General features: G+C 47.4%; 5 protein-coding genes across 5 annotated transcripts; 3 read left to right on the forward strand and 2 right to left on the reverse strand.

The window, feature by feature from the left end:
* Window positions 1–1,608: 1,608 nt before the first annotated feature.
* Window positions 1,609–3,790, forward strand: F4822DRAFT_438918 (HET-domain-containing protein; the record flags this gene model as incomplete). The annotated part of the gene is made up of 5 exons (XM_051462579.1): window positions 1,609–1,804; window positions 1,859–2,357; window positions 2,395–3,201; window positions 3,254–3,397; window positions 3,595–3,790. 5 exons carry the CDS (start codon window positions 1,609–1,611, stop codon window positions 3,788–3,790), a joined length of 1,842 nt encoding a protein of 613 aa, XP_051309134.1.
* A 273-nt stretch (window positions 3,791–4,063) lies between these two features.
* On the forward strand, window positions 4,064–6,361 carry F4822DRAFT_420355 (putative sugar transporter). Its single transcript, XM_051459692.1, has 5 exons — window positions 4,064–4,639; window positions 4,713–5,561; window positions 5,613–5,769; window positions 5,822–5,917; window positions 6,022–6,361. Exons 1-5 carry the CDS (start codon window positions 4,262–4,264, stop codon window positions 6,093–6,095), a joined length of 1,554 nt encoding a protein of 517 aa, XP_051309135.1. The 5' UTR covers window positions 4,064–4,261; the 3' UTR covers window positions 6,096–6,361.
* A 670-nt stretch (window positions 6,362–7,031) lies between these two features.
* Window positions 7,032–8,315, forward strand: F4822DRAFT_420356 (glycoside hydrolase family 61 protein). The gene is made up of 2 exons (XM_051459693.1): window positions 7,032–7,695; window positions 7,769–8,315. Exons 1-2 carry the CDS (start codon window positions 7,091–7,093, stop codon window positions 7,872–7,874), a joined length of 711 nt encoding a protein of 236 aa, XP_051309136.1. The 5' UTR covers window positions 7,032–7,090; the 3' UTR covers window positions 7,875–8,315.
* Window positions 8,316–8,455: 140 nt separating this feature from the next.
* F4822DRAFT_420357 (HSP20-like chaperone) lies at window positions 8,456–10,152 on the reverse strand. Its single transcript, XM_051459694.1, has one exon. It carries the CDS (start codon window positions 9,714–9,716, stop codon window positions 8,877–8,879), a length of 840 nt encoding a protein of 279 aa, XP_051309137.1. The 5' UTR covers window positions 9,717–10,152; the 3' UTR covers window positions 8,456–8,876.
* Window positions 10,153–11,577: 1,425 nt separating this feature from the next.
* Window positions 11,578–13,970, reverse strand: F4822DRAFT_75398 (uncharacterized protein). The gene is made up of 4 exons (XM_051463921.1): window positions 13,075–13,970; window positions 12,954–13,013; window positions 12,390–12,901; window positions 11,578–12,324 (listed from the first exon to the last, which is right to left on the reverse strand). Exons 1-4 carry the CDS (start codon window positions 13,835–13,837, stop codon window positions 11,725–11,727), a joined length of 1,935 nt encoding a protein of 644 aa, XP_051309138.1. The 5' UTR covers window positions 13,838–13,970; the 3' UTR covers window positions 11,578–11,724.
* Between the last annotated feature and the right edge of the window lie 509 nt (window positions 13,971–14,479).

Consider the following 14,479-nt stretch of genomic DNA (forward strand, 5'->3'; position numbering starts at 1 on the left):
TTCAACATAAATCAAATTAAACGGAACTTAAACAGGGCATTGTCTTACTCGCAGGTGGTCTCACCGTAACAGCCACCGCCCAGGTCTACAGAGGTTTCAACTACGACGCAGCTGGCAGTGGCGGCTTTCATGGCTTTTTCGAGATTTCCTTGGGGTGGAAGGACATTTCACTGCCGCGCGCCTCTATATGTCGATTCAATGCGACACGGTCGAGACCCGATCTAGGCGTTTCAAGCTGCAATTAACACGACCACACATCTCGCCGGCTTATGGGATATTGGCAGCCGCAATGTTTATGAAAATGTGCAAATTGCGACTCATCGGCTGGGTGCTCCTTTCACGGACCGTGTTTTGGGTATTAGTGTCGGATCCGGGGACCTCTGCCGAAATAGCGCTGGGGGCTAAGCTGACAATTCTGATTTTGGTGCTACAAGCGTAGAATTAGGGGAATAGATTGGCTGGGCGTGGGACTTCGTGGGGGTCATGTAGATGGCAAGCCGATCAACCATGTCGACATCCGGTTGGTCGCCCCTTTTCCTAGAGCTCCCCCACCGGGAGCTCTTATCCGTGAATGAAAACCTCACTTCATATACAAATTCTTGCTGTGCTCTACGCCGCTTCGTAACTACTAATCGTGCCCGAAAGGGCAGGTGTCGTCTCGTCCTTCGACTTTCTAGGATACAACTCATTCCCGTATTATGAAACTACTAGGGTGAATGCTATTGAGCAGGCTGCAGGAAATTTCAGGTCAGGCCGGCAGCAAAACGAAAACGCTGCCGTTAGTAATAATTTCCTTGTTACAGAAGCTGGCTGGCCAATAAATGAGTCCCTCCTAAGCCCTTTTACTAATTCATCGAGTTGCGGTAGGCCCGCTGCAGCGGGACGCCATCCCTTCAACCGGGGATGCGGGATCTTACTACTCGCATGTCGGCTGTGGCCTCTTGAACCAACGTACAGTATTTTGGTAGACTTTGGTCGACGAAAATACTACATAGTTAATCATATCGTTTGTCCTGATAGTGCCGTACCTGAATTTGGCGTGACTTGCTAAGCCAAAATAAAGAGGCGTGGGTAGTGATTTGGTGAGTGTTACCACGGCTTGTCTCAGTACCTACCTAGGTAATGATACATACAAGTGAAAATTTTCAAGAGCTTATCTGGAAAAATTGGGGGTTGATCAATCTGGCTCGGCATCAACCGCCATATACATCATCCTAAGACATTTTATTATGTACCTGCTTAACATAGTAACATGGTGTTCAAGCAATTTTAATGACATTGGTGCGCGTGCTTATTCCACATGATCGTTAGGCATAATATCCCCTACCTTGCTGCCCTGGCGTGCTACGAAGTAGGGAGGGGGAAGTGCACTTTTCAGCTTGTAAGATATTATCGTCTTATCGTTTCTTGAAGTGGTTTTTACAGAGAGAACATGGTGTGGAAGCGTGGCATAGGGTAACGGTGGCATAGCCTGCTTCAGTAGAGTCCCCTATCGTCTCCCTCTACCAAGCAACTAATCTATTAAGCGTAATGTTTGTTATAAATTAACAATCAAGGCGCTTTTGAGGACTCATGGTCAAGATGTAAAGGTCGCCACGTCGGTAAGTCATGGCCTGTACTAAAAACAAGTTGGTTCATATGGTATTATCCTCAGCCGTGGGGGTGCCCCAACTCGAGATTGAGGTGCCTCAGCCTAAGACCGATTTAAATAGTATTCTATATGCAGAATGCACCCCGTTGGACGCACCTAGCACACCTAGCACACCTATGGGAACCCAGCTTGGCGTTCAGCTCGTTTGCGATGGTTTATGTGCTGAATGCGCTTCATCAGATATACCTTCAATCTTCTCGAATTTAGACACAAATCTTGACGAGACTACACTTGTGCGATTTGTGGGTAGTGAACACTATCAACTCGACGGGTTCTCCTGTCCTCTTTGCGATATAATCATATGGATGGTCCCGGGGCTCTCTCCGTCCACAGATCGAAAAGGATTGGCATTGGTTTTAAGCAGCAGCCTGGGCTTTACCTCACGTTTCGGTGTCTGGAGAAAGAAGGTCAAATTGCTTACGCTTAGCAAATTCCCTATTGACCTTAACCCTATAGATATGCGTTATAGGTTTGCGGCGATCACGAATACCCAATATCCATCGAATAATCATGGTAGCGTGCAAGCTACACGACCACAATTTTTCGAGATCCCAAAATTTGTCGCGTACGAGAGGGTTAAGGCTTGGTTCTCGACTTGTGAGTCGGCTGATTATACAAAGGATTGCCAACCCTCGATCGATCGGCAATATCTACCCGCCAGGGTCATCGATTGTTTAACACAGAAGATCGTGTCAACCCAACCATCGTATGCTTACATCGCGCTTAGTTACGTCTGGGGCAAGCAATGTCCGAGACGCGATTTCTGTCACAGTCAAACTTGGTTTTAGATATCTTTGGGTGGATCGATACTGTATAGACCCTAATAATCTACTCGAAAAGCACGCGCAGATCCGGCAAATGGGTAGCATATATAATGGGGTAACCTTGACAATCATAGCGGCAGCCGGCTCGAATCCTGATTATGGTCTGCCTGGTGTACCTAAGGCAAGGAAAAGGAGGCCACCCTCGAGAACTATTTTGAATTGGACACTGGTCGGTCTCCCTGACGAACCTTGCCAGGTGATCAGGAAGAGTGTTTGGGTGACAAGAGCCTGGACCTACCAAGAGGCACTTCTGTCCAAGCGTCGCTTGTTCTTTACAGATCAACAAACAAACTTCGAATGCCAAACATATCAGTTCGAAGAATCTCACGCCGTTAATGATAGCGATGTATATCTTGGAAGTATACAGAATTTCTCTGGAGGAGGGAAGCTGGGCCTTTTCCCGGTTGATATTCTCCAATATATATCATCCTACTCAAAAAGACGACTGACTTACGATGATGATTATCTCAATAAATTCATGGGTATACTTGAGTACCTTTCCAAGGCTAGATATGCCACATTCCATCTTCAGGGCGTGCCGGTACTCCCTCCAGTGACGTACGACGCAAGGGCACTCCCCTCTTGGCCCATTGGCAGAAATCACGCAAGTGGATTCATGATTGGAATGACCTGGAGAGTGGGTAGTTGCCATCGGCGCCGAGGTGAAGGCTTTCCTAGTTGGTCGTGGGTTGGCTGGACAGGTGCTGTATACTGGCCGCACAATGAGTCAATTGATGCTCATGCGCTCTGACAATGAAATATGGGTTGAGACTCCGAGGAAAGAGCTGGTATCTCTGCAGGAACTATGCGAGCAAAGTTTGGACGATTTGAGAACGAACTACAGTCTTCCCGCAGCCATTCACATTGAATCAAAGGTGTTCGAAGTCAGCTTAGTCTACCATCCCCAAAAGCCCTGGCTCAGGTACGAAAAAGGGAAATTTACTCGTCTAACAGTACATGCCGGTTATTTTGTTGTCTGGAGGCCACGTGAGCTCCATAGCCATATCCAAGTACATACACGCGCCCGCATGTTTGAACATCTTCGCGGCGTCCCGGCAGACGACTTCTGCCATTCTCCTCCTAAAAGATTCAAGGTGCTTGTCCTAGGAACCTTGGAAGTTATACTGGAGGTGACAGACATAGAGTTACAACAGGGAAAATAATACAAGAAACTCAAGGAGGATACGAGGTAGTTGGATATGTATCCTTTGCTCTTGAAAGGCTATACATTCGCTCCGACGAAAAACTGATGGAGGGACATACCAAAGCCACACTCTTCCCACAAACAAAGATCGAACGGGTTCGTTTAATATGATTGTATCGCCACCTAACACTTTAGAAGAGACAGGCTTCCAAAAACAATTTACTAACTTCGTTATGCTATGGTAGATGAGAAATAATTTCCACACAAAGACACTACAAGAGTGTCAACTGAGGTCTCTTTGAACTACTTCATAAATATAACATAATATCGTCGAGCGAATGGCAACTCAACATAAGCGAACTACAAGTTATTAGAGACAAGTGGGGACGCAATTTGTCTAACCTTGGGCGGATAGTTATTCGGGGTACTGACACGGGGCTTCATGTGATCATAGTAGTCTGCGGGACTAAAGCCGACCCCTTGTCTCATCCCCACACTTCCTATTCCATCCCTTGTCCAAGACTCGCCAAGTTCTCCTGACAATGACATTCTACACCAAGTTCAGGTCTAGATTGCAGGTTATTCCTCAGCTTCACACATGGCTGGTAAACGAGCGAGGAATTATACGCGAAACTACTGAAAATGGTTCACCCTATCAAGCAGACGACGCCAATACGGCCGCCTGGTCATATTTCGCCGGCTCGGAAGCGGCAGGCTAACCTTCGGTATGTTTACACTCTCACTGCTTTCGTATCTCTCGGTGGCTTCCTCTTCGGCTGGGACCAGGGTGTCATGGCTATGATAATTGCAGATGATCGATGGTTGAAATTGATGCAACCCGCGAATGATTGGAGCGTGGGCTTCGTCATAAGCATTTATAATATCGGTTGTGTTATTGGCGCCATGACCACCGGTCTTTTCGCGGATGCGTATGGTCGTGAAAGGACAATATCCTTGGCAAGCAGTGTCTTTATCATCGGAGCGTTGCTTCAAGCTGCTTCTTATACTATTCCGCAAATTGTATGTTCCAAGCTTCCATACCTAATTATATTTAAGCCCACTCTGAACTATTGGCTAATAATATTCCTACTAGAGCTTTGGGCGCTGGGTTCTAGGACTAGGCGTTGGCGCGTATTCCGCCGGAGTACCACTCTACATCTCGGAGATCTCTCCAGCTGAACTCCGCGGTAGAATCGTCGGAATTGAATTAATGATCCTTTGCTTTGGAGAAATGGCCGTATTTTGGGTCGTCTACACTTTTTATTTTCTGAACTCCGACGATTGGTGGAGGATTCCACTCGCTATCCAGGTTATTCCCGCTCTCATCCTCGCTGTCGGATGTTGGACATGGGTGCCGCCCAGCCCTCGCTGGCTTGTGGCCGAAGAACGGTACGAGTGTGCGCTAGAAGTCCTTTCAAGGCTTCATGGTTCGGAGGCGGCCGAGCTCGAGATCAGCGAAATTCGAAAAACTGTATCTGAAGAGCAGGTTACTACGCAGGCGTCCTGGTCCGATATGTTCAGGGGGCCAGTTTTGAAAGTCACTCTATTGGGTATCACCATCCAGATGTTCCAACAAATTACAGGCACGAATGGGATTTTCTATTACGCCCCTGAACTCTTCAAGAAAGGGGGGGTTACGGATCCTACTATGGCTAATCTAGCTACCGGCGGTATCGGTGTAGTGTTATTTCTCAGCTCTTGGATACCGATTTTCTACTTTGATCGTTTCGGACGTAAGTCCTGGTTCCAATTTGGCCTGATAGGTATGATATCTGCCCTTATTGGAATCTGTGTTTTACAGCAACACGCAGCGGATTACCCGAATAGCCCAACCAATAATGCCATTGTCTTGTTCCCGTATATGTTTTTCACATTCTTTAATATGAGCTGGAGCTCTGGCTCGTGGACATACGCCGCCGAGATTTTCCCTATTTCCTTACGTGTAAGTCATGATATATCTGGCTAGAGGACTTTGCTGACCAACATGTTTTAGGCCAAGGGTAATGCCCTCTGTACCGCTTCGCTCTGGATATCAAATTTTGTGGTAGCTCAGGTATCACCTCCGATAGAGAGTGCTACTGGTTACGGCCTCTATGTACTATTTGCAATTATCTGTGTCATCGCCTTCTTATTCGTGCGCTTCGCCCTTGGTGAGTAACTCTAGTGATTAATATCCTTAAAGCATCTTCTAATTAATGGCAGTCGAAACCAAGGGTCGATCACTCGAGGAGATGGCGGAACTTTTTGGGATAGGTGGAAATAATCAAGACCAGGACTTGCAGGATTCCATAAGGCAAGGTAAGTCTACAGCCTCAAGACCTTCGACCCAACATCTCCTCGATAAGGATTGTTTTTCCCGATTTACTCTAGTAATTAAAATGCTGATGGAGTATTTGATATAGGATTACTTCAATCTAATTTAAGAGATGAAGATGCTACCTTAGTAGGCGACGACCACGATGACACAGGATATTGAATAGCAGCGGTCGTAAGTTTACTTCCGAGTGATGTCACCATAATACTCTCATCAACATATGATGTACGAATTATCCGAGCTCTTCGGATCTATAAGGACTTAGAGCCGTCGAGATAGGGGGCGCCCAGTAGAGAAACACGAAGGCAACATGGATCATAAAAGGACTAACGGGTTGCAGAGCAACCATTGATTCAGGATAGACTATTAATTTCTACCTAATTTAGACATCAGACTTACTCTTTCTAAGCCTAGCAACTATACAGTCGCCTCCTTTTTTCTACGTTCGTTATCATATTTCGTCGCCGCCATCTTTCTATGAAGAGATTGCCGAATTACCAAGAGCGTATTTTCGATATTAGTCGCTTGAAGGAGAAGCACATGACATTCTTATTATATGCGGCTTATGATAGGAGGAAAAATGTCGCCATATTGAGGCTTCTCTTTGAGGATGGTTGTATAATTACCGATGAACAAGTTGCGCCAAGCTAAATATATACAGAAGTATATACATAGGAAGCCACCATCCAATAGGCACCAGTCATGCGATTTGAAAAAGATGATAGAATTAGCGGCTTGGAGTGTAACTGCTCGTCTCATTGGACGGTTATTCCTGGTGGTAGATGAACAAGTATAGACACAAATACCAAGGCGGTTAATATGCCTTACATCTTACAACTCCCCAGATCTTGGCGACACGGAGAAGGTCACCTTCATCTACAACCGATTATTTGATAGGTCGCTTAGCAGTAAGATCCAACAATCGTCCTGATCGGGCGAAGACTAAACCAAAGTCGAGAGCACGCGCGATAGCCGAGATGCAACCGTGTTCCGAGACGGGTAACGAATGTGTGGGCGATCATGCCGGCTTAAGGGGTACTACACTCGCTAGGCCTTACTTCAATCGTCTATAAATACTACGAGGTGTCACAGCAGACATGGGAGGACAGGCTCTTCAGCTGATCGAGCATCCTTGTGTTCCTTGATAAGCCTCAACCATGAAGTCCACTCTGGTGACGGCCCTTCTGGCCGCCTCCTTGGCCGAAGGCCACTACATCTTCAGCCAGCTCGTTGTCAACGGCAAGAACGTCGGCCAGGACTACACCTACATCCGCAAGAACAGCAACACCTACATGCCCTCGTTCCCCAACGAGGTCATTGACTCTCCCGACCTAAGGTGCAACAAGGGCGCTAAGCCCGGTGGCAGCGTCCAGACCTACGAGGTCAAGGCCGGTGACAAGATCGGCTTCAAGCTCGCTTACAACGAGTTCATCGAGCACCCTGGCCCGGGTTTCGTCTACTTGTCCAAGGCCCCCGAATCCGGCGTCGCCACGTACGACGGCTCCGGAGATTGGTTCAAGGTCTACGAGACTGGTCTGTGCAACCCAAGCTCCCCCGGCAATGACGGTAGCTGGTGCAGCTACCAGAAGGACCGCCTTGAGTTCACCATCCCCAAGGAACTCCCCGCTGGCGAGTACCTCGTCCGTGTAGAGCACATCGCCCTCCACGAGGCGTTCAAGGACCGCGCCCAGTTCTACATGGAGTGCGCTCAGCTCAAGATTGCGAGCGACGGAACCGGCACCCCGGGTCCCATGGTCAAGATGTAAGTTGCCTATAAATATCCCCATTATATAAAGTTCCAAAGAAAACGCGAATGCTGACTTCCCTTATTATAGTCCCGGTCTCTACAAGGCTGATGACCCCGGTATTCACTTCGACAAGTGGAACAACCCCAAGGCTAACTCCTACGTTATGCCCGGACCTGCTCTATGGCAACCATAAGTCGGTAACGGAACCAGACTCCGATGACAATAGTTACGATTTGGCGAGATATATTAAAGCATCGCAAAATATTCTGCGTATATCTCACATAACATGAGCACTATAGTCTTCAAGTTAATTTAGAATGCATGATACTATTTACTTTCGTGATTTTTCTCTCTTAAAAAGGTGTTACAATAAGCACATATATTACAGTTGCTTATGGGACTCGTATAGTCTCTAATTTCTAGTTCCTCTGCCACAAACTATCGCTTCAAGAAATACACCTGGGCAATTGGTGGGATCTATGGGTTCCGGCGGTAATAAACACACATTTTGCACGCTCGCATAATATTTCTAGAGGACATAGTTGATTCATCTATTGATATTGTCCGTTAATATGTGTAATTTAACAGCCACTACGTGTACAAGGTCGTGACGAGAATATAATACTTCAATTCCTAAAAGGAGACGGAGTATGAATTCAGACTCAACTACGATCAATCTTGGTATGATTTCAGCTCCTAATTTGCAACAATATATCAAATCCAAAATCCATCTGCTTATTCATATCACCAAGTCACATCAATACCAAGAGCAAGTTTTATTTAAAATTAAAATTTATTAGCGAATTAACCCTTAGCTATAATATAAGCCACAATGCATCACCCCCTTCTCCTTCCACCGAACTCATCATCAACTCGAATATCAGCTACTTCGTAGAAATCACAAAGCCCTCCAGAAAGCAATTTTTTTTCTTTCCTGCAGGAAAAGCATCGTCAGACGCCAGACCTATGCTGTTCCATCCATCGCAAATGCAATTTCGTTTCTGTCCGTGAATTCCGTGAACTCCGTGCTGAAGATGTAAGATGTAATCTCATCAAATCGTATCGTGACGAAAGATTGGTAAGGAGCGTGGTATGTTATATTGTATGAACCGGCTCAGACGAAAGGAGTGAATGGAAATTGAAGGAGTAGTGATACAAATATTGTGAAGTGTAGAAGAAAAAGGAGTTAATCCGCTTAGTTGATGAAGATGCGGCGACCCTCGTGCTTCTTAGCCTTGGGTACAACAACGCTCAGGATACCATTGTTGAGCGAGGCGTTGACGTTGTCGGTGTCGACGCGGGTGGGGAATTGGAAGGTACGCGAGAATTCACCGACGCTGCGCTCCGAGACCCAGAAGCGGTGTTGTGGCTGCTTGGGCTGCTGGGGTTGGTGCTCCGCAGCGGCCTTGTTCTTGTCGGTTTCAGTCACAGTGGTACTGGTGGGAGTAGCGACGGAGGCACCTTCAGTGTCGTCCTCAACGGTAGGCTGGTGCGCCTTGTCGTGTTGCGGTTGCTGCTCCTTGGGAGCCTCGGTGATGGCGCCGCTTACCTCATCGCTCTTTTCGAGGAGATCAGCGGGAGGAGTGCCGGAGGTGTAAGTGCGCTCGATCCGGCCGCGGACTACAATGGTCTGCGGGTCGGTGAACTCAATGTGGACATTCTGCTTCTCAATACCGGGAAGCTCGCCGTGGAGTTCATAGTGGTTCTCGGTCTCCTTCAGGTCAAACTTCGGGGTGAAGGTCTGGACGTGACGAGCTTGGCGGGCGCCGGCACCCTGTTGAGGTGTACCGGCGGCGTTGCTGTACTTGTCGAAGTCGTCAATCAGACGGAAGAGACCCGTGAAGTTGGGCTCAGCAGGAGAGTAGAATCGGGGACCGAACATCGACATTTTGGCTGTTGTGGTGTGGAAGTTTATCTTTTGTGGTAGAGATGAAAAGGTAGAAGAAGTGTTGGTTGGCTTGGTATATCTGGTTGTGTTGAGGATGTTTCGTGGTATTAGTCTTGAGGTTTTAAGAGCGCGGGTGCAAGATTGCATATAATGTTTTGCGTGCGTGTGTTTATAATTGTTGTTTTGTTTCTGTCTGATCTGAGTAGAGAAGGGGAATAGGTCTCACGATATCCGACGCGCCTTAAATAATTGAAAGTGGTAGGACGAACACGTTCTACAATGTTCACGAAGCACCTACATCGAATAATCATTGGAAGGGGCCAAAAACATCTAGAAATTTACGGATGTTTCGGTGGGTTACGAATCGCATACCACAAGATTCCATATGATGCGATTTTTGGTTGCTAGGCAGCGACAGTGCGTCTCGCGATAGTGCGCGAAGTGGTGAGAATTGACTGGAACGTTCTATCAATTACCACAACACATTCAACTTTGGTCAAGCCAAACATCACCCTCGATTCTGCAAATTTTAACAATTCTTTTATTCATTTTAAGTTAAACAAAATAATGACCAATGATGCATCGAGACCCATGAAAATTGTTTGATGCATTCTTTGAGTTAAGTGGTTGAATTGATTTAGAATTGTTGAATTGTTCAATCAACAGGTGCTTTCTAATGAGATACAGCGTGATGATGATACGCTAAGTACTCCAAGTACTTACATATATGTAGATACATTGAGATGGTACTTAGATGTACTTGTTATCTTCTATTGCTATTTTTGACAAGGTTCCATGGTTTGCTGTGGCTTTCCTGTGGCTAATGATCCTCGATTAACCTTCCCTTTCTCGGAATTTCCTCGGATCATCATTCTGTCATCATTGCGGCTTGTGGTGGCGGTGCAAGTTTAAATCTAGGAGGTTGGGATTATTCAGCCCTAACTCGGTGTCTTGGCTCACAAAGTGGCTCGTGCCTCAATTGATCATCACAGAAACTTAAAGTCTTGGCAGGGGACCCATCTTGGCCATCCGGCATCCGTGTGCGCATCGTGACGTCATTGTCCGACCCAATTCATTCTTGCAGGCGGCTTCTATTCCAATTATTTGTCTTTTTGGAGAAGTTTTTTTTTTTTTTTTTCTTTATTCCCTTCCCACCCCCCCCCCCCCCACACCATCAAATCTGTGTCGCAAAATATTTACCCATCTCAACAACCTGCTGGATGAGATTACGTAGGTGAGGCAGATCGCAGTTCCAACCACCCTGGTCTTGCCCCGCATGTAATACATTTTCGGATCCGTACACATACACCCACAGATACCTACATATGCATGACAGGAAAATGGTAATTACTAGAGTGCACACGTGAAGATGGGGGCTGATTTAGGTAGCTCCGCTTACCTGTTACCATGCTTTGTGCTTTGTACCCATACCCGGGTATCCTGCAGGGTAACTGGAGAAGGGTTGGGGTTGCTTGTATTTACTTGCGATGACGTTGTTCTGCAGTCCCTCTTTTGCAATACCACGGTTCTCTCACACCGGGAAATGACGCCGGTGGCTACTCTTTTAGATGCTGCGTAGATTATTCTAGCATAGACACATCATCCACCAAATACCGAACCGAACCAGGGTTGTCTCGGGCTGTCCGGGGGGTTCTTTGCCCATGTTCTCCATCGGGGCAATGATAGTCGTGATAGTCTGGGGAAAACCACCGCTGGCTACCCAAACGTAGTAATAACACACAATACACATAATACGCGAAATACCAAATTATGCTCAACGAGGAAGTCGGTAGCTTGGCAATCCTCCTAACCACGTAGCCATGGTTCGATAATGACGATAACTTTGTAAATGGCGTTTCCATCGTGTTTCCTCTTCATTATACCTATACTATAGAACACTGCAACCGTTGGATTAACAACGCTGTCGCTGTGGGGCGCTATCTATAGTACATTATCATGAAGCGCCACTTTTTCGTCAAAACGTGTATGTAGTGTATATACAACAACAAAATGCTGTATCATGTCAGCATTTTTTTCCCTTTTGTTTGCTATGCTCAACATAGCCCAGCCAGCCGAGCCTAGCTCGACCTAACCTCCCCCTTTTTTTTCGCCACTCCTTTGCATTTCACACCGTTGTAGAGCCGTCTCGATATCGTCATCGGTACGAGGGAGGCATAGGCGGCGGTGGATATCCCGCAACGATTGGCATGCCAGGTCGTGTGCCCATAGACATCGGCGCAGGACTCTGGATACGGTTGAACAGCCCGATTAGCCTCCTACCCACCGATGGCTCCAGCTCTGTCCCGTCTCTTGCTATTTTCACCTCCCTGTTGGAGTTCCAAGGATTCCGTAGCCCGCGTGTTCGGTAAAACGGTAGTCTCGTAGTCGAAAGCCATTCGAGCTTGAACGGTTTGCCCCATGCCTTGCTAGGTGTCCCGTCGCCATCCTGTCCACTCCTCGCACTAGCAGAATCATCGGATTCCTCCCCGTCAACCGTTGCGTCAGCATCGTCTCGTTCCACTTCCCAGAAAATAGTCCCTCGCGCCGAGTCATCGATAATCCGTCCTCTTGGGCAAGTGTCCGTAGCTTCGGTCGGGATAGCTTTAGGTAGATCCAAGTCGCTCGTGACTTGTGCCTTGGGTGCAAACTCGATCGCCGCTGCCGGATCGTTGTTGATAGGCGAAGTCATTCTAGCATAGCCAAAGTATTCGCCCGATTTGTTCGCAGAAAATACCAAATAAACATTATCGACCACCTTTTTGTAATATTTGTTAGATATTTATATCCCTAAGAGCAAAATAATCAGAAGATTCGACTTACTTTGAAGGCATTATTCAAAACTTCCTCATTATGTGACTGAGTGGCCCACACCCCAGTTCGAACACTAAGTTCCAAATCTTCCAATGTTAAGCTTTTGAGAATAAAGAATTTGTCCTTTTGGGCTGTTCCATCGCTGCTAGGGACATTTTTAGATTCCGGTCGTATTTCGGACGGCGTTGCCGGCTCTAACGGCTTTCCTCGAGGACTGTGTGTAGATTCGGCAGGCGGATTTTGTCCGGCTGATGATGGACCCGTTGGAGCTGTCTGCCCACTAGCTCCTTCGACTGTACTTTTTCGTAGCCGACTTACTAGTCGTACTGACTGGAATTTCGAATCGTGGAGCTTTTGTTGGGCGGCAATGCAACTCTGCTCGTCCTTGAAGTTGGCAAAAGCACAATTACTCTTCGAGATAAGGAAAAGTGATTCTAGTCCCGCCGCTTCCTTGCACACGTGGTGGACCAAATTCATTAAGTCGGTTTGTGGAGGTAAATTCCCTATCCAAATAGCATGGCCTGGCAAATCTTAGCGTCTCAAACTCTCTTAAGTAATGGAAGCCGGGCTTACCACTCTGTCGAGGCTTTCGTGGAGGTCCTCGAACGATGTTAGACCGTGCTTCTGGAGAAACTAAAAGAACACATCATTAGCGATTCTAACGCGTGTTCTACCCGGAACTAGATGGCCATACTATCACCCCGAGCAGAATTAGCTGCTATACTCGCTTGATCCACACCATGTGATGGTGACGCTCCTCGGTGGTCGTTTGATGTTCCATCCGCCAAATAATACTGCCCAGAAGCCATCTGGCCTTGAATAGTCGAGTGTTGAGATGGGTATTGGTTCGATGGGGGATAGTAATAGCCGGTAGGAAGAGGATGCTGGGACTGGTTCATCATCATCGGACTCGAAGAATAGTAGCTTAAGCTGTGCCGCGGAGATAGACTTGGCTGCTGGGGTTGTTGATGTTGTTGTTGCGACGGCGGTAAATGGGCGCTGTAATACGGTGACATCTGCGGGTGTTGAGCTACATAGTAAGGTTGACCTCCAAGTTGGGCCATATTAGGCGGCCCTGCAAACTGCGCCATTTGCGGGATGGATGGGATCATGGTAGACGATGGACCAGTATTAAATCGCTGCTGTTGTTGTGCCGGATTGTAGCCAGGTCGATATCCGGTCTGCGGGAGCGCGTTAGTCATCGCAGTCATATTGTAAGGACCTTGACGTGCTGGGTTTTGGGCGTGAGTCATATCGAGTTGATTAGAGAAGGCATTTGGAGATGGACCGTAGAGTTGTTGGTACTGAGCTTGGTAGGTGGGATCGTTTGCGGGATTATGACCTGGCGGCAACGGCGGTTGTCCGTCATTATGAGCACGCCCTTGATGGGCGCCGCCAGCAGCATCGCCGGTTACAAACTCGCTGTTTCCCGCCGAGGGCGGTGGGACATCTTCCATTGGGTCTCACCAGTGGCTGAGACGTGTTTTTGACGATCAAAGAGGAAGAGCTCGGATGCCAAGTCCTCGTAAGAATCGCTTCGAACCTATGAGTGACTGGAGCGGACCGTTTCCTCTAATACTTCCTTGAAGGACAAGGTGTAATGGGACGTCTAGAAAAGTCTAAATTGTCTGGAATTCCTGGGAGCTTGATGAGGCTAGGGAAAAGAAACGATGGGTAGAGGTAGTCTTTCGCAGTGTGGCGCAAATCGATGAAGGCTGAGCAGCTACCCAGGTAAGGACCAGGGCTTGACCAAGATTAGGACGGTTCTTGACAAATGTAGCAGATCGGTACGGAGCAGAAGCTTCGCGTATCTTTCTAGTGGCACCGCAAAGTAGCGACTGAATGTGTGTACTTGTGGGAAGACGAATGGATCTGCCTTCCTATGTGCCCAATCCAAAGATGTGAACAGATCCGACACAGGGATGACCTCTAAAGTCATAGGCCGGTAAGCTGGGAAACTATGGGGTATCGGAGAGGAGGGAATTGGGCTCCTAGAATAAAAAATTTCGACTACTGGTGGGAGCGACTACGGGTATTCGGTTTCCCGTGCTTGTTCTAAAGCCTAGAACGGGGATCTTGGAATATGTAGGTAACTTCGA

Source organism: Hypoxylon trugodes (genome assembly GCF_022578975.1).
Source record: "Hypoxylon trugodes strain CBS 135444 unplaced genomic scaffold F4822scaffold_11, whole genome shotgun sequence".
Classification (NCBI taxonomy): domain Eukaryota; kingdom Fungi; phylum Ascomycota; class Sordariomycetes; order Xylariales; family Hypoxylaceae; genus Hypoxylon; species Hypoxylon trugodes.

Coding starts and splice junctions, on each gene's coding strand:
- F4822DRAFT_420355 (XM_051459692.1), top strand. CDS start 4,262: ATGGTTCACCCTATCAAGCAGACGACGCCAATACGGCCGCCTGGTCAT. Junction 5,562..5,612: donor TTTTCCCTATTTCCTTACGT/GTAAGTCATGAT, acceptor AACATGTTTTAG/GCCAAGGGTAATGCCCTCTG. Junction 5,918..6,021: donor GCAGGATTCCATAAGGCAAG/GTAAGTCTACAG, acceptor TATTTGATATAG/GATTACTTCAATCTAATTTA.
- F4822DRAFT_75398 (XM_051463921.1), bottom strand. CDS start 13,837: ATGGAAGATGTCCCACCGCCCTCGGCGGGAAACAGCGAGTTTGTAACC. Junction 13,014..13,074: donor TAATTCTGCTCGGGGTGATA/GTATGGCCATCT, acceptor GTGTTCTTTTAG/TTTCTCCAGAAGCACGGTCT. Junction 12,325..12,389: donor TTTTGAATAATGCCTTCAAA/GTAAGTCGAATC, acceptor TATTACAAAAAG/GTGGTCGATAATGTTTATTT.
- F4822DRAFT_420356 (XM_051459693.1), top strand. CDS start 7,091: ATGAAGTCCACTCTGGTGACGGCCCTTCTGGCCGCCTCCTTGGCCGAA. Junction 7,696..7,768: donor CCGGGTCCCATGGTCAAGAT/GTAAGTTGCCTA, acceptor CCCTTATTATAG/TCCCGGTCTCTACAAGGCTG.
- F4822DRAFT_420357 (XM_051459694.1), bottom strand. CDS start 9,716: ATGCAATCTTGCACCCGCGCTCTTAAAACCTCAAGACTAATACCACGA.